Source organism: Cryptotermes secundus, unplaced genomic scaffold (genome assembly GCF_002891405.2).
Source record: "Cryptotermes secundus unplaced genomic scaffold, Csec_1.0 scaffold121, whole genome shotgun sequence".
NCBI classification, from domain to species: Eukaryota; Metazoa; Arthropoda; class Insecta; order Blattodea; family Kalotermitidae; genus Cryptotermes; species Cryptotermes secundus.
Genome location: NW_019727390.1, coordinates 97,731 through 117,119, shown reverse-complemented (window position 1 = coordinate 117,119; position 19,389 = coordinate 97,731). Strand labels below are relative to the sequence as shown.

The following is a 19,389-nucleotide window of genomic DNA, read 5'->3' as shown; positions in this document are numbered from 1 at the left end:
ACAGAATAAGCAACTGGTAGTCGTGGTTTCAGTTGCACTGATGTCACGTACGCAAGAGTAATACAGTTTTGACTTGGAGGTGTGTTCGACTGGGGATGCGGAATTTCCCATAGGACAATGTGCAGCTTGAAGAAAGCATCCATTATTATCGCGTCTCTTGCCGCCACCAGTCAACTGCTAGCAGTGTGAAGGACAGGATGGCGCCATTATCATATTCATACTTCTCGGACAAATTCATTTTCGTCATTATATTAAGTTTACTTACTAGTGTGCCACGAGACAAATATGGCCGGCTATATCTGCTACTCTGTGGTCTAGTGGCTAGAGGTCCGGGTTCGATTCCCCGCGCTACCAAATTTTCTGAGAAGTGGTTGGTATGCAACGGGGTCCGGTCAGCCTCGTGAGGATAACTGAGGAGTTATTTCAAGGAAATAGCGGCTCCGGTCTAGAAAACCGAAATTAACGGCCTTTGGGATCCATTGCACTGACAACGCGAGACCCTCTATCGTCTGAAATTGGAACTAACTTCTCCGACAAGAAGCGGTCGCTCGGTCGGTATAGTTCCCTTGCGGAATACAGGCCATGGAGTTTGTTTTTTCTCTGCTTTATATCTACTACAGCGATGGTTACGGAGAGTTCCATCATCTTGGATGTGACGCAGTCATCTGACGTTTCTGTGGAACATATCTCTTCCATCTTCCTGTCTGAAGATGGAGGTGACATGTTCCTCTGAAACGTCGGTTGAATTTCAACGGACTACACTGCATTATATCCCAGAAGATGGAACTCTTCGTTCTTAACTTTTGGTTCGGATAAAGGCGGCGCAATCCGAGGAGTATAATCTTCAGAGTAGCTTTCAATTTATGAAGAATTTTGGCTTTTGATCAATTCATGATCATCAGCAACGTCAGGATTTGACACATTTCAGTGTGGTCCGTTCATCTGTAGGATAGGCTGATACTTCCAGCTGATCTTCAGGCGTCCAATGGATCTTGTTCCTCTGGGCGAAGGGTCCATTAACTGTTTTGGAATGCGGTCAGGTTCCATTCTTTCAAAATTATGAACTCTTCATAACAACCGTTGTCAGAACCTTAAGTCCTACTGGTCAACCCTGTAGTCTTCCAAAAAGTTACTACTTTGTGCCTAAACGTACAGTAACCTTTTAATATACAGGATGTTTTGCAGTTCACCTGTCGCTTGCAGTGGATTTATGGATACGAGAGTTGTAGGGCTGTTAGAATTTTGATTGTTTTTGGTTCGTTTTGAAATTCGGAGTCGGGTGTATATTCATGTGCCTTCTGGTAAACAGTAGTTCTCTATGTACGTTCAGTGTGAAGTAGGAGTGGTACGTCGGCAGTCGAAACTTTTCCTCATGATGGGCCACACTGTGCTCAGCCGTTTTATAATTAAAGTACATTTGATCCAAAATGTGCGTTATCATCTGACCAATGCCTTCTATGTCGGCTCTCTGCTTATTTTCGGTTCACATTCTCTCTTAATGACTGTTCAGTTCACACTACAGAATACGATGTACATATTCAAGCCTCGTCGCTAGAATGCAGGAGAGAAATATAATATAAAGTCAATTAATTATTCTTTAGAGACAGTAAAAGGTAAAGTTATCCCTGTGACATGACTTGGAGGCCCATAGGGTTATGAGACGTCGAGGCTCCCACATTTTGTCTAGACAATCGGCTCACAGATGGCGGTAAGGTTGTGAGCCTTACGCGCCAGCTGCCCTTTACTCTCAGGGAGATTCCTGGTACTGATTTCTGTTAGAGGCTGAGTCGACCCAAGGGCCATAGTGCGGCTGGAAGGATCAGATAAAGTGAAAAAAAAAATCGACCCCATCTGTACTCGAACCCGATACCTTCCAGCTTGTAGCATAATGCCTCAACCAACTACGCTACTTTATAATATTATATTTCGGCGTCCTGTTGCATTGATTATCTATTAAAATCAGAGAATTGAGTGAACGTTGTATTCTTAACTTTTGCACGTTTATTGAGGCCTTATTACCTACTTTTAAATTATGATTTCAATCCGCATTCTGTTGACGAAGCACGAACATATCAGTACGTGGTTTCCTATGCTTCAGGGTTCAGTTTGTGTGTCAAGAAAAATTTACACTTTCAGTTTCGCTTCACACTCCTATGTCTAAATCCTTTTTAATGGAATATTTAAATTACGGGTTGGCAAACTGATCATACCGCAGTTGCGTGCTACAGGAGCGGAGATTGAGCCGTGCTATATCTTCCAGCGAGGCATAGAACTTTTTATCTTCAGTTTTTTTAGATATGAGTATAGAAACCTAGAATTATTTACATTATTTGATACGATGCGGTTTGGACTAATGAAATATTTTATCAGGGGCATGAAATAAGGTTTCATTTACATTGTTATTATTATTATTATTATTATTATTATTATTATTCCCCTAGCACTTAGACCAGTTATTGGTCCATTGTACGTCCCCCTTTAATTTCTACTGTCGCCATACCCTACCGGTACTGGTGCGTGCTATCAGCCCCGTTCAGCCAACGAGGTCGGCCGTCGGTCCCTGATATTTCCCCCATCTACCAGAGGCATTGGAAACTACTTGGGCGGGAAATTGTTGCCTAATTTTGCTCAGAGGTCTCCTAGAGACATGAGGATCTTTTACGTGCCGTAAATCTACGACACGGGATGTACATTGTTAGTCAATGAAACGTATTTTTGTTGATAATAAATAGGAGCATGATGATGGTAGATACCGTTAAGGCTGTGTTTCTTGAATGAGGGGACAGCTGCTCAATATGACTGTATAATTCACGTAAACATTCAGTGCAACATGTATTAAATTTTGCAAAATTGTAAAACGCTGCAAACAGAATTTATAGATCGTAACGAGATTAGCATGATAATTGCTACGTACAGTTTGGTATAGTCAAAAGTAATCAGTAATATACTTCTATAATTACCTGAAGATGGGGGCAGTACGTTACTCCGAGAAGTCAGTACACATCTGCCGGATTTTATAAAATCTCTGACCATCAGCGATTTCAACTGGTTAAAATGACCGGCATTTCAGAGACCATATATGTTCCCATCATCAGGAGCTGATCCGATCAGATTACCGACGTTTCGAAGGGTCATGTTTATCCCAGTCATCGGGATCTGATCACATTACCGACGTTTTAGAGGGTCATGTTTGTTACTATCATCGGGATCTGATCAGATTACCAACCATTCGAAGGGTCATGTTTGTCCCCCATCATCTGAATCTGATCACATCAGATTACCGACGTTTCAGAGGTCCACATCTGTCCCCATCATCGGGATCTAATCAGATCAGATGACCGACGTTTCAGAAACCATTTCTGGTCCCCATCATCGGCATGTGATTAGACGAATGACTTTTCACGAGCCATGTCTGATCGAATGATCAGGATTTAAACGGATCAGGCGATCGACTTTTCACGGTCCTCGAAGTATCGATCATTTTTAACCAGTTGACACAGCTGATAGCTCAGGAAGATTTTTTTATTAACTTTAGCCGCGGTGAAAGCTGTAGATCTGACTCCCACCGAACTGAATGTGTTCTCGTCCGGGGCGCCTGCAGTCTTCAGAAAGAGAAAAGTGCTGAGAAGAATATTTGGAAGAGAGAGAAATAACAGGAGACTGGTGAGACTTAAAGAGAAACCAACGCTGTTCTCTTTATTTGAATGATTACCCAGAATTTCTGTTATTCGCCCGGCATATCCTTAAAACACACAATGAAGCGGCTTATTTTCTATGACAGTTTTATGAATACATATTCCCTCCGTGACTGTAAATGTTACGCAAAAGTACCGTCGCTTCTTTCCTCGCCCCGGTTGTCTTGATGCTAAACTGTGCTAAAGCAATAAAATTCTGTCTATTCTAAAACCTCTGTGTACTTTACCCCATAACTGAAACATTGGCGTTACTGAACTGCAAGAAATAAACATTAAATCCTGTTCTTATTATTACGTCATTAAACTCATATTATAGACGCGAAATTATGTGATATGACCCGTCTCCCTGCTTTATACGTCTGCATTATACTTAAGCCATCAACTAACTCCATGGAGCAGTGTCCTTGTTGAGGAGCGAATGGTTGCTTAGTTAGTCTGGAAATTCCCCATCTTCTGTGAGAGCAGCATCTCAAAGCCTTCCACAGATCATTCTTCTGAGCCTGGTGAATCCAGTTTTCTCTTCTCTTCTACCTCTTTAAGATCCGTTTCAATATTAACATGCCATCATGCAAGTGACCTCTTAAATATGTTCTTTATTACTGTACGCCTATGCGTATAGTAAGAACAAATAATCTCGGATTGTTCAAAAGGTAAAAAAAGTAAAGCTATCCCTGTACCAGGCCGTGAATGCCCATAGGGTTGTGAGACGTTGAGGCTCCCACATTATCTAGAAAATCGGCTCAAAGATGGCGGTAAGGTTGTCAGCCTTACGTGCCGGCCGCGCTTTACTCTCCAGGAAAATTATTTAATTAATTCTTGGTACTCATTTCTGTTAGAGGCTGAGTTGACCCCAGGACTATAGTGCGGCTTGAAGGATTGGGTCAACTGAAAACAATCAAATGACCTCATCGGGACTTGAGAACACGCAACCTTCCTGCTTGTAGCATAGTGCCCCAACAAACTACGCTACCGCGTCCCCCAATCTTGGATTTGTTAAAGGTTAAAAGATNCTATCCCTGTAACAGGCCATGGAGGCCCATAGGGTTGTGAGACGTCAAGGCTCCCACATTTTCTAGACAATCGGCTCACAGATGGCGGTAAGGTTGTCAGCCTTACACGCCGGTCGCTTTTTACCCCCACGAAGATTCCCGGTACTCATTTCTGTTACAGGCTGAGTCGACCCCAGGGCCATAATGCGGCTGTAAGGGTTAATCTTGAAGTGAGTATTTGAATATCAAGGAGTAGAGTTTACGAAATTGAGAATCGTTACGGAAATATATTTATTTAAATATTAAATTTTTACATTACTCTGTCGTATCTCCTGATTGCGAACCACAAACTATGAATCTAGACCTCAGTCACTATTATTTTTCCCTTTGGTGCTACAGCCCCAATTTGGGCCTTGGCCTACCTCCATGAAACTCTTCGTTTCATTTCGGTTTACTAGATCTTAGACATTCGGCAGGACTCCTTGGGCGGGCGATCAGCTCGTTGCAAGGCCTCTACCTGTACACAAATACAGAAAAACACACACAAACACTGAACATCCATGCCCTGAGTGGATTTCGAACCCACGATACCGGCTTCCGAGCGAGCGAAGATAGTTCATGCCTTAGACCGCTCAGCTAAGGCCGCGCCATAGCTCAAGCTTTTTTTTTTAATTGCTAGTGGGATGGGACTAAATCCCTTGTACTGCGGCCACTTCTGGCTTACTGTACCAGCCCCAGATGATAGGTGAGGGTGATTGTGAAGCAGTTGGTGGAATGAAGATTGGCTGGGGAAACCGAAGTACTCGAAGAAGACCTGCCCCAGCGCCACTTTGTCCACCACAAATTCCACTTAACCAGACCTGGGATCGAACCCGGGCCGTCGCGATGGGAAGCCAGCTACTAACCGCTTGAGCTATGGCGCGACCGTGGAATTGGGGTAAGTGAAATTACATTCATACGGATTAAAATGGCATCCAGTAAGGTAGAAGCGCCACCTGCAGTCACAACTGTATTATTTTTACGTCCTTTTGCATAACAAACAGTTCTGTGGATTCCAGATCTGAGAATTATAGAACACGTACGTCAGTTTCCCGAAACGCTTTATTGTGACATAGAATATCTATTACGCTTTTGATGTCATAGATCAGTGCTCATTCTCTCAGTTCAGTAGACCTGTATCATTTGACTCCAAGCAGGATACCGAACAGTTTTTGTCTCCTCCAGTTCCACTGCAGCATTTAATATAGAGACGCTCTGTCTAACAGAGAATGGTTCAATAGATAGAGGTCATTTTCTAGTAAGGCTATTTGGTTTATAAATAAACGTCAAGTTTGTCCTACATTCTTGACTCGATACGCAACCTTCCACAGGCCCGTTTACAAAGTTACTGCTTCTGGCTCTCGTGTTTTGTACGGCTTAAATGATATACCTTTTCGCGGATATTACTGCTTTATGCTTTTTCTGTAAGACGCGTTTATATACAGACATAAATCCTGATATTTAATATGTGATGCTTGTGGTTTTTATTGACTGTTCCGAAGTTAAATTGAAATATTTTGCCAGGGGCTTTCAGTTGAAAACTGATAACATATAGATAGGGCTACACTAGCCTGCACTTAAGGTAAAATTGCTCATGTGATAACCACCACGCCATTCAGATATATGGAGGACTGGAGGTAAACATCCATGCATTCTTGAAGTTGGAGCTGTATAGAGGAGAGTGTTCAGCTTCATTGCCCGGTTCACCGTTTCAAGTGTTCCCCTGTAACAACTGGATAGTGAGCTGTAGCGATCGGTTCATGAACCTTAGCTGTTCAGACGAGTGATATCAGAACCCACAGTTTCATCGCCGTGTTCACAAGAGCCCACCACTGAACTCTGTGCTCCGCTGAATGTCTTGAGTCCGCTTCCTCACCCCTTAATCCCTTGAGATCCGTTTTAATATTGAAGATTAGGGGCCTTTCGGGTTGCAGCGCAGCAGGGAACGGGTTATAGGTCCCTCGCGATGAACTGGTTGTCTCCCACTTTAAAGTGACGTGTATAATATGCTATAATAGGTGTACACATGTAAGGCGTTGTTCAAGCTGTCTTTTAAGCATGTTGTTAATAAATACGCCTGCGCCTTACATCGCTATTTTGATGCAACTTTCCCTGAGAGGGGATCAAATTTAATTTAGTTACAGTCTCTTGATGCGTGTCATGTGGCGTCTTCTAGATCTGACGTCATTATTACGAAAGGAAATATCTGAACATAAAAGAGAATAATTAATCTGATTACTGCACAGTGATTAATTAAGGAAGATTACGGTATCCTGTGTATCCCCCTGAAAGCCGGAGTAGTGGAGTCAGAGCAGACCTTTATTGTTAGGAACGGCTATGCAAACACATTCCCGCGGCAACGAATACGCACGCAACAATGTAAGAACTTCCGTTCCTATGCAATTGCGAGATAAACACACCTCTGTAACAACAGAGGAATTGTTAGGAAACGGTGTTTTGTATGTGGTTTGTGCCGAGATGTTGTAAGTAAGGCAGTTCGAAGCAACGAGTTAGGTTACACACGCACTAGGATTCTCAGTCTCCACTAGTCGTATCCTGGTAACGGAATTAAAACACTCTCACTGTGAGAAAATCTTCTAATCACACACTAAGTTTTCATATACTGACTTCTAATCCAACTATAATTTTATGTGACTTTTACCGACAACTGACTCCTCAGGGTCAGAGTCAGTCAGAATTACTTTACGACTGGCTGTTTACCGCCAGTCACTTCGTCTTGACGACAAGCCCCTTGAGACTCACGACCAGTAATTTTGTTTTCCACCTGAACACATGCGGTTTTAGTCCTTATGTAACATTTCTTTGACGAGAGGATGGGTCAGTCCTTTACAGTTGCTGCTGGTCCTCGCCAGCGCAGTCATTTTCAGGTCCAAGTCCCGCGGGACTCATGAACACTTTTTACTGTCTCAGATTCGAGACTCCTCCCAACGTGGAGAGCCAGATCACCGTATTTATATCCCCGAGGAACAGGGTGGCCCGGTTATACTCCCAGGCACTGGGTTCCCTATTCATCGCCTTCTACTACTCACAGAGCTACAATGGAGTTATTGGACCCCGCCTCCACACGGGCATAACTGACTCCTTCAAACTGTCTGCCTTATAAAGTCGCGTCACGGACCACGCAGCACAGAAACTCAGCCCCTCTGTTGTTGTAGAGGCATGTTAACGCTCAGTTGCCTAGCAACCTCGGCGCGGACCACATAAACAACGACCTTCATTCTTTTCGCCTATTGCTACAGCCGCGTGTTTATTTCTCCGATGCCCAGCAATGGATTGCTTCCAAGAATCGTATCTCTGCGGAAACGTTTTTGCCAATTCGTTTTCTAGAAACGCCTACGTGTCACAATATTAATAGCTGCAATGTAAGTTAATAACTGTTACAGACCGCTTCGCTTTTTATTCCCCGTCTAACAGCTCTAAGCATCAGATATTCCCATTTCGTGGGAAATAACATCTGCCCGTAGATAGGAATAAACATATTTGATGCAGAATCCTCGCTACTCAACAGTACTGCTTCGAGTGAAATAACAAAGAGCCTTGTGAATTTCACTGTGCCTACTTGAGACCTTTCGTTTTGAATCAGCTTTCATTGCTTATGCTTGCTTTCTTCCTTCTGCCTCTCATGTACTTTATTTGCAAAATTAATAAATAGGTGGTTTTACACTATACTGCTACAAAAGCCCGCACTGTACTTACTGCGTTGTGTCCCAGATGATAGAATTCTTCATAGTAAATCGTTATTTTTGGACACGCGGTAGCGTAAGTGGTCGAGGCACTATGCTACGAGCCGAAACGTCGCGGGTTCAAGTCCCGACGAATTCATTGGATTTCAATTGACCTAATTCTTCCAGCCGCACTGTGGCCCTGGGGTCGACTCAGACTAACTGAAATGAGTACCAGGAGTATTCTTGGAATAGTCTTGGGGGGTAAAGGGCGGCCGGCGTGTAGGGCTGTCAACCTTGCCGCCATCTGTGAGCCGATTATCTAGAAAATATGGGAACCTCAACGTCTTACAACCTTATGGGCCTCCACGGCCTGTTACAGGGATACCTTTACTTTCTTTTTACTTAAATAGCTATTCTACTTTTATGGTTGTATTTGCTTTAATAATGCAATATAAATTTCGTACAAACAAACAAAAAACAAAAACAAACTCCGTGGCTTGAGTCCGCAAGCGAACTATACCGACCGAGCGACCGCCGCTTGTCGGCGAGTTAGTACCAACTGTAGCGGATAGAGGGTGTCACGTGGTCAGCGCAACGAATCCCCACGGCCGTTAATCTCGGTTTTCTAGGCCGCAGCCGCTATTTCCTTGAAATAGCTTCTCAATTATCCTCACGAGGCTCAGTGCACCCCGTTCCAGACCCATTACTATAAATTTCATACATTAGAATTAATTTGTAGTTTATTTTGTTTCATTTTAGCCTATTTTTTATATTGAAAAATAAAAGTAGACTTAATGAAATCACCTTCCTTTTCGTGTGTATCCCCCATATTAACTCTTGAATGCCTGAATGAATCTATATGAAACTTGGTATGTATATCGTGACATCTAACTTCATCACAACGACGTAATTGATATATCCGTCCCATCAGTAATAACAAAATTACAGCCTCTTAAATTTCTGAGGCTAAACCTTAATATTGCTTAAACGCCCACATCACATGAAAATTGGTACATCAAACAACATGAAACAGTCTCAATGAACACCAGTTTACTACAAGTATATAAGGTGAAAGAATATATACATATTGATGCAGATGAGCCCATGTTTTGGCTATTTATTTATATATATTTAACCCCAAGATGAAGTCAACATGTTTCTCCGAAACGTCGGTTGACCTTTAGCGAACTACACAGCGTTATACGTCAGGAAATGGAAGTCTTTAAGGACAGGGAACCTATTTTTGAGGGCTCCTTACAGAATCTTGGTTTTGTCTGGCGGGATGAATAAAGCAGGTTTCTCTTTTCATGTTTTACCTAAGAAGTGACCCAGAACTGTTCTGCAAAACATAGTAACTTTAGAATTGTATATTTTAAGTCAGATAATGGGCAAAGCTCAAATAAAATGTCATAGCAAATCTCTCTCGTTTATAAACAATTAAGAATTTAAGAGAAACAGTAACAGTATTTCTCGTTTACTGTTGCAGGTTACTGAACGAAAGTTCACTGCAAGAGTGGGATATCCACATGCTGCCCGAATACACTGACCCTTACCATAAAAGGTAAGTATACCAGGACAAATATCTTGATATAAGTTGAGGGTAAAACAAGGGTAAAGTGTGCCGAGGACTTTTTATCATCCCAAGATAAGAGAACATTTCATAATGAGTACAAATTATGAAATTTGTACTCCTAGCCGGCTATTTTTAGGATTATCACATTTATGAGGTTGGTATGGGTGATATACAGCACGATTTTCAATATGAGAAATACATACAAAATTTATGCAAGAAAACTTGAAGGGAAGAGACCAATTTCTAGACTTAGGAATAGGTGGGAAGTTAATATTAGAATGGATCTCAGTGATATAGGTTGTGAAGATATGGACTAGGTTGACGTGGCTCAAGATAGGTTCTTGTGAATACAGTAATGGATCTTCAGGTTCCGTATAAGGAGGGAAATTTCATGGCCATCTGAATGGGTATTAGGTTCTGAAGGGGAACTCCGCTTCGAGGGCGTTCTTCCTCATTTCCCCTTTTTTTAATTAAGCATCACGCCATGAAAACGTATGGGCGTGTGGAAGTGTAACGCCGCCTGTTGCTAATCTCGGCACTAGATGGAGGTGAGTTGTCAACTTCACGCTCCAGCACCTTTACCCCCGGTAATAGAGCCACTATTTGAAATGATGGTGGCCTAAGTATCATAGCATAAAACCTTTCTCTATAACACATAGGCCTACTGTCAAAAGGGGTAAAGAATTTTCTTTCGTTGTCTGTATGTTGTTAACACTCCGTTGAAAGAAACATCCCTTTTCTGTACGTTTAATTATTTGTTTATATTCTTGGCGTATAATTTCACCGTCCTTACCGTAGTATGTGGAACCGGGATAGCTCAGTCATTATAGTGACGGGCTACTGGCTGGACAGCCGGGGTTTGATTCTTGGTAGGGGTAAGAGATTTTTCTCTACTTCACAGCTTCCAGACCGGCTCTGGGGCCCACCAAGTCCCCTATTCAGTGCTCTTTCCATGGGTATAAAGCAGCCGTGTCGTGAAGCTGACCGCTCACCTTCATTTAGTGCTGACGTCGAGAATTATATAGCTGTACTTCCACATTCTTGAAAGGATTGTGACGATGGTGTATACTGTACTTCTTTTTTCCCTTGATTTGGACTTCATCCATCGTCTGGAGCAGTGATTGAGACCAGCTCTTTCTAACGGGCCCAACTGAGTAGGTCTATCCTTCCCTATCCACCTGAAGACGGAGACAGATACAGTCTCCGAAACGTCGTGGTCTTTTGTCTTTTACATACCAGACGATGGATTAAGTCCAAAACAAACCAAATGAAGTTCCACATTCTTATATCATCTAAATGGCATAGTGCTTAATTAATTAAGCACAGGAACAACTTTTCCTTTACCTTACTGTAGCGTGCGACTGGGGCAGACGATCTGGGTAGATGTGCTCTGTACCACTCTTGCATTAATACAAGTGAATCCCGTATTCCCTCCATTTTCCCGGACCCTTTGCTTGCTGCTGTCATATCTTTCCGCGAGGTTGCTGCACGTTTAGATTATTTTGAGAGGATGGCTGTTTGTAAGACAGTGTGAATGTGTTCACATTAAGACCAGGTACTCCAGATTCATTCCCCGGCGCAGACAACAAAATATTTTGCCTTCGTACCTGCGTATAGCGGCTGGTTATGGGGTGGACGATCTAGGGGTTGGAGTTAAAGAGTCCCGATGGCGGGGGGCAAATTTTTCTCTCCACGTCGTCCAGACCGGTTCTGGGGTCCACCCAGCTTCCTGTCCGATGGGTGCCGAGGGCAAAGTGGCCACAGCATGAAGCTGAACACCCAGCTCCAACAAATGTCGAAGTCAAGAATACTTGGATCTATGCATCCACTTCCCCATACGCCTTCATGACGTAGTGCTTAATTAGTTACTACCACATTATACGGTTCTGATTCAGATATTATATAGGCCCCTTACCGAAGAACGTCACAGTTAGGGCCCCGAAAACTGAAAAACTGCGTGGGCTTAGCATAGGATGGCGAGACAGGTGCAGACAATGCATACCTCTCTAGAACATCTGCTTGAAGGGCAAAGAAATGGACGTAAGAGTAACATCAGGCCGCGCCATAGCTCAAGCGGTTAGTCGCTGGCTTCCCGATCCCGGGTCTGGTCAAGTGGGATTTGTGGTGGACAAAGTGGCGCTGGGGCAGGTTTTCTCCGAGTACTTCGGTTTCCTCTGACAATCTTCATTCCACCAATTGCTCCACAATCACCCTCACCTATCATCTGGGGCTGGTACAATAGGCCAGAAGTGGCCGCAGTACAAGGGACTTAGTCCCACCCCACTAGCAATAAAAGAAAAGTAACATAAAGATTAATCTTAGGGAGATACGTTTTGAGGAGTAGGATGTGGATAAAACTGGCTCAGGATCATGTCCAATGCTTGTTTTTTCGAGTTCAGTAATCCTGTATAAAAGATGCTTAGTTATAATTAATTGAATGCCATCTTTCACCTATGAAGACTTGACCATTTTGATTTTGTGCCTTCACATTAGGAGAATTCCAAGTGTATGTGTGTATGTTGCGGTATAGCAGTGTTCTACTCTTGGCAGATTTCCTTCCTTGGAAAAGTTCGTTATTTTAACGTCAATATCATTATCTTATGAGTGTTCGTACCCAATTTCTCTTTAACAATAGCTTCTGTCTCTACTTATGCTTTTATATCCCCTAACACGGTACGCAGTGACCCTGTTTGATTTGCTGTAATCTTGTTTATTCCCCTGTTATTTTAACCCACTTGGATGTTGTCATGTCTGTATAAATAACAGCACAGTGTAGGTTAGTCCGTGTCAGATGCAAGGAATTGAATGTTCTTTCTGGAATTACGAGGCAGTCTGGAATTCAATAAAAGTGACATGTTTTCCAGACGTTGCTTTCCAGTTGCAAAATTGATTTCTGGTTACAACTTATATTGATGTCTGAGTAATATAAGTATTGTGCTACGAAAAAAAAATGAAAGAAAACTCGTCTTCTGTTATTTCTTAGCAATATCGGTTCGTGCTTCGTTATTTTTACAATTTCAGCGTTTAGTTATACTCCGGGGTTCGTTTCCCGGCAGGAGCAAGAGATCTCTCTCTTCTTCACAGCGTTCAGACCGGCTGTGAGGCCCACAAGCCTCCTGTCCAGTGGGTACGGGGGGGGGCTCTTTCCCGGGAGTAAAGCGGCTGGAGCATGAAACTAGGCAGTCACCGAAGTCAAGAATGGTGGAGCTATACCTTCACTCCCCTACACGTCTTCATGGCGTGGTTCTTAATTAATAACAGGGACAGCTTTTATCTTTATCGTTATCTTTATCTGTATCGTCTTTGAACGACCAGTTTGCAGTTACTGCCAGAGGAATAAATATACATGCAACTACCCGCATAAGGACGTGAGCTCCGCAAGCAGTTCAACCATTTGAAGCATGACAGAGAACAGTAAGTTCAGGGAACCAATGAGAGACATTACGCTTTGGGCACGAATTTCCTTTATTAAAGAGATCAGTTCCTACTTCACAGGAAACACGTTTCATCTCCAGTCGGTTATGTTGTTAAACAAATAATCAGTGTTAATTATGAGAATCATATGAAACACTACATTCTGTGGATCAAATGCTTAGGTAAAAGGTAAAGTTGCCCCTATGCTTAATTAATTAAATAAAACGTACCACGCCATGAAGACGTATGGGGAAGTGGATGTATAGAGCCACATATTTTTCTCGGCACTAGATGAAGGTGAGTGGTCTTGTTCACACCCAGGCAGCTTCACTCCCAAGGAAAGAACCCCCGGTCCCCATTTGATAGGAGGCTGGGTGGGCCCCAGGCACTGTCTGGACGCTGTGGAAAAGCCCCTTGATCCTTCCTGGAATCGAACCCGGCCATCCAGCCCCGAAGCCCGTTCCTATATCGACTGATATATCGCGGTTTGTTGTATTAAAGGGTACATATAGTAACAACTGTGCTTTAAAGGGTTAAAAATTAAATTAATAGTCCGCCTGTAGATGTTTTATAGATTTTTCTAAACAAAGTTTGTTGCCTGCTTCTTACTCTTCGGCCCTGAAGATGGAGGTGATATGTTCCTCCGAAAATTCGGTTGACTTTCGCCGGACTACACGGAGGTATATCACTTTGTTATTTTGTTAAGCGGTGTGATTTTCAGGCCAATGCCGCATTGCAAAAGTTTATTACTCCTTCAGCACCGCTGGGATATACACATCCCCTCCCCCCTCCACGTACAGTAGGCCTTGTGTCCGTCTGTACTATTCATGGGGTTTACCTCCAGGAGGCGGATGTAACATCCATTTCCTCAGGCTCATGTTTTTTGTCGCCCGTTTTATTTCTGTTTGCTTTTACAAGACTGTCTGATCTTGGTGATTTTCTAATATGCACGGTGCAGTCTGAATTTGCGGAGTTGTTTAATGTCACTACTGAGTGGTTCTGCTTCGGTTTCGGAAGTTGCAAAGTCGGTCTATATACAGAATCGTTTCGTAATTTATCTCAAACCCTTCTTGGGAATTCATGCAAGGAAATTTAACGTGTTATATCTATGTAAGGTTTGAGGTTTTCACGGCGGTGACTATGAAGAATGCCGTCTTATGGGATGTGGCGCCGTGTAGGTCTTGTGTGAACTGACGCAGCCTAGGCTGCAACCACCTGCTCACGCTGGTTTCTCGCTCGAGGATTTTTCTACCCTGAAGATGGTAGCGATACGTTCCTCCGAAACGTCAGTTTACACAAGATCTACACGGTACCACATCCCAGAAAACGGTATTTATGTTATATCTGTTTACCTACATAATCAGCCCACCTGTATGTTTATTTATCCCTCTATTTACCTCAAGCGATTTATTTATTTGCCGTATTATGCCAGTATTTACTTAAGTTGTGAGAAATGAACTCAGGATTCATAATGGTATCACGTTTTAAGGTCTCTGGTATTTACTAAGTAGAGCGGTAGTACTTAATTAATTAAGCACAACGCCATGAAGACGTGTGGAGATGTAACTCTACTATTCTTGACTTCGGCACTAGATGGAGGTGATTGACCAGCTTCACGCCACGGCCGCTACATCCCCAGGGAAAGAGCCTCCCAGTACCTATTGTATAGGAGGCCGGATGGGCCCCAGAGCCGGTCTGGACGATATGGAGAAGAGAAAAGTCTTGTCCCTGCAGGGATCAAACCCCGGCCGTCAAGCTCATAGCCCAACTGAGCTGTCCCAACTCCTAATTATCTATAAATTTATATATATTGTTTTTGTCATTCAACTGAAAATTAGTTTTAATTATGATTGAGGCAGTATGGTACAAGCCGGAAGGTCGCGGGTTCAAGTCCCGATGAGATCATTGGTTTTGTTTCAATTGATCTAATTCTTCCAACCTCACTATGACCCTGGGGTCGACTCAGCCGCTAACAGAAGTGAGTACCAGTAATATTCTTGGGGGTAAAGGGCGGCCGGCGCGTAAGGCTGACAACCTTGCCGCCATCTATCAGCCGATTGTCTAGAAAATGTGGGAACCCCGACGTCTCACAACCCTATGGGCCTCCATGGCCTGTTACAGGGACAGCTTTACTTTACTTATGATTTGAATAAAATGTTTGGCATGTGTCTGAGCGGCCATTTTTGTCATTAGTTAATGAAGTTGACGGCAGAGGACAGGAGCGTCTTATGAGGAAGTTTACTTCTTGCTGTAACAGCTTCAGTAAAATGATCCGTACTTATTTACGGTCGTTTAAAGGAAAGCGAGTTGAATTCGATACTGGAAATATTCTGCGTTGTGTTCTGCCTATAATTACGTGTTCTGATTTCCTTACAGGCCTCTGACAATGGGCGAGATTGGCTGCTTCCTTAGTCATTATAACATTTGGCGGCAGGTGAGTGGTATTATTCACGCGATAAGTGGTTTCCTTGTTCAAGTTTTAATTGTATTCAGAATGCAGGGGTGCACATTCTCTTGTGCTATGACACAACGTGTCGGGATCGCCATTTCGTTTTACATTCAGGATGTTTAGTGTCCTTATTCCTGCATGGGTGGAGCAGGCACGGTCCAGTGACCACTTCTCCGGCATATCCTGCCTGTGTGCTTCCTATGAGAACAACACATGCTCTGAAGGTGTGGATTATACTGCACAAACCATACGGTAACGAACAAAGGCATGATTAGCAGGATTTAAACAGAATTGTATGTCCAGTGGGACATCTGCCATATTGCAAAATGATCAAACATAGACCTGGAGTATTTGTAAAAGAAAAGAAGGTGTATTTGCATTACTTGGTTATACACAGTGGCGGGAAAGTCAACCAACCGAAAACATTCTTTCGTATTACCGGGAAATTTCGGATTTAAACCTCCCAGCCAATTTGTAGAACGTTATCACAGCATCGTTAATTGTGTATTGAACATGGAGGACATCATTTCGAATTATTTTTATAAATTCAGTAACAAATTTTTGGCATAAATAATCGCCTAATTTTTATACGACACGAACCCAATAGAAAACTACGCTTCCAACAATTCTTCGTTGCCGCGGGAATGTCTTTACAAAGTTGTTACCTAGCAGCGATAGGGAGGATACACATAGACACACTGAGTAGCGGGAGGGATTTATGAAGTATGCCGCTGATATGGGCTGAAGTGCCATGTTACATATGCCAGGTTTCATAAAGATTGGTTCAGGCATTGAGAAGTTAATGGGGAAGGGGGATTCACATACACACAGACAGCATGGAGATCGTATAAGCCTGCTTTTATTTTTCATAGTAAGAAATATGTGCGAATAAAAAATTTCTCACGTATTTTAGTGTACATTTCTCTAACCAGTTAGCTGACATTTGGGTCCCTTTGTACATTCGTGCCTTCAGTGAAACTTTGTAAGTCGTTAAGCAAGTTTATTATTGCCGTATATTATTGACTTCTTTCGCGAAAGAGAAACGTGCTTTCTACTGATTTTTAGTACACTTATAACAGGACAGAAAACATGCCTCGAGGCAGTTGTATTTGCAGCTGGGGTTCTTATACGTACAATAGACAGGTGATTTTCGAACGAAAACAGGCCCCATGAGGATAAGTACATTTTCCAGGCCGTTAACCGTGTATGACGGTGTGCCCTGAAGAAGATAAGCCTTCACTGGCCGAGTTATGCTAAACGCAGTGTACCAATTTACGTGCAACATGTATGTACCTGACGACGAGGCCGTGACATAGCTCAGGCGGTTAGCCGCCGACTTCCCACCGCGGCGGCCCGGGTTCGACCCCAGTTCAAGTCATGTGTGCTATGTGATGGACGAAGTTGCACTGGGGCGGATTTTCTCAAAATACTTGCGTTTTTCCCCTACCAATTATCATTCCACCAACTGCTCCACGCTCACCTGTCATCCGGGGCTGGTACAGTAGGCCAGTTAGTGGCCGACATACCAAGTGGACTCAATCTCACCCAAACACAGGAAACTTATGTACTTATATAGTATATATATACACACACATATACACTTGAGGATGATCTCTGTATGACCGAAACATGTCATGGAATAGGAGGTGTTCCATCCAGGAACCAGGAACCACGAAGCCGCATTCAAGACTGTTGTGTGTGTGTGTGTGTGTATACGGAACTCAAGGACAAACATAGATAAGGCCTCTCAGCTGATAGGTATAGTCCGTAGACCCGCTAGAAGACCACACTTTTCTCGGGCCATTATCTCCGTAACCGTTCAACTTTGGACATAGGTGTTTTGGGTTATATCAGCATACTTTAACATAAGGAACACCCTCCCGAAGTTTGGTCCATTCCTCCTGGGACACTCTGTATCTATTAGGGTGACCAACTTTCGGTCATGAATTTAAGGGAGATTTATATATCTAGTGATAAGAAAGCTATTCTGATCATCTGGGCAGTGCTATAAGAAAACGGTTGATCCATAGAGAATTTGATACCTATGAAATTTTATTAGCAGCACCGTGTTTTCTGCGGCATATATCTGTTTAAATTTTAATTAAAATTAATTTAAAAGAAATACGTTTTATTCCATCGGGAACCGCTGTAGCGTAGTTGGTTGAGGCACTATGCTACAAGACGGAAGGTCGCGGGTTCGAGTATCGATTAGATCATTGGATTTTTTTTTCAGTTTACTTAATCATTCCAGCCGCACTATGACCCTGAGGTCAACTCAGCCTCTAACAGAAATGAGTACCAGGAATCTTCCTGGGGGTAAAGCGCTGCCGGCTCGTAAGGCTGACAACCTCACTGCCATCTGTGAGTCGATTGTCTAGAAAATATGGGGGCCTGGACGTGTCACAACCATTTGGCCCTCTACGGCCTGTTACAGAGATAGCTTTATCTTTTCATCCTTCTCATATCCAGAAGTGTAAGTACCTCTTCCCCCATAAAAACTGCGGTATCTACAAGGCATTTTTCACATGCATAATGTTTACTCATATGCAGGGGCACCAATTCTGGTACAGACTGATCTCATTTTTCTCCTGCCGCGTACGTCATAAAATATACTGCACAAATATTTGCCTTGATACCGAGTGTACATCTTTCCGCAATGCAGGGTCTTTGAACTGTGCCGAGCCTGCATAACGTATAGCTTACAGCCCGTGCTTCGAAGTGTCACTAGGTAATATGGTAAATATCATTTTGAAACATTTATGGCAAAGCGATATGGGAATTCCCACATGTCACATATCGCGTGACGCATGCGTGACGGTATATTTTTTATAAGCGGGATCTGGGAAGTGCCCAGTTGTTCACCAGATTCATTCATACAGACACATTTCGCCTCAGTGAATATTATTTTTATATAGGGTCCCCATAAAATACTGCCGATGTTTGAAATTGTATTCATTGACTTAGATAAGACAAAACAGCAAAATATATTATCACGTGATAGAATGACTATAGACTGGGTTTGGATTGGTAATCGAATTTATTGAACTCTTGAACAACTCGTAACTACAAATAACTACGACGGCCCTCCTACATTCCACATTCCAGAGATCACTGTAGCTACAGCAGACGTAAAGTCTTCTCAATCTCAAAGTCAATAGAAAGTCCGTCGAGTGTAACAATTTGTAGGTCACTTCTTTATCACATCTGCCTTACATGTTTCGGTTTAAATACAACCATCATCAGAGGCACATAGTACAATCATGAAAACACTGTTGTTATTTAAGATGTACACAGTTATGTTTGCTGCGTGGACGCTGCTGCAATATGTCGACGTGTAAAAGCACAACACTTGCTAGGATTGTTGAATGCACTACCAATTCTCACATTCCATCCGAAACTGCCCTCAAGTTAAAACCCCAATATTAAAATATTTAAAAATTTAAAACATTTGATGTAAAATGTTAAACTCCTCCTTGTTAATTCATCCCGAAGATGGGAGATGTCAGCTTGAGGTTGTATGGCTTATGGTTAGCTGTTTCCTATG

The 19,389-nt window shown here is 42.8% G+C and overlaps 1 protein-coding gene across 1 annotated transcript in view; it reads left to right on the top strand.

Moving 5' to 3' along the window:
• The window catches only part of LOC111864622 (glycosyltransferase 25 family member), a 230,625-nt gene that overhangs the window by 187,711 nt on the left and 23,525 nt on the right, over positions 1–19,389 (top strand). The window contains exons 6-7 of the mRNA XM_023851994.2: positions 9,896–9,970; positions 15,773–15,830. Coding sequence (XP_023707762.1) covers positions 9,896–9,970; positions 15,773–15,830 — 133 coding nt within the window. The remainder of the gene's footprint in view (positions 1–9,895; positions 9,971–15,772; positions 15,831–19,389) is intronic.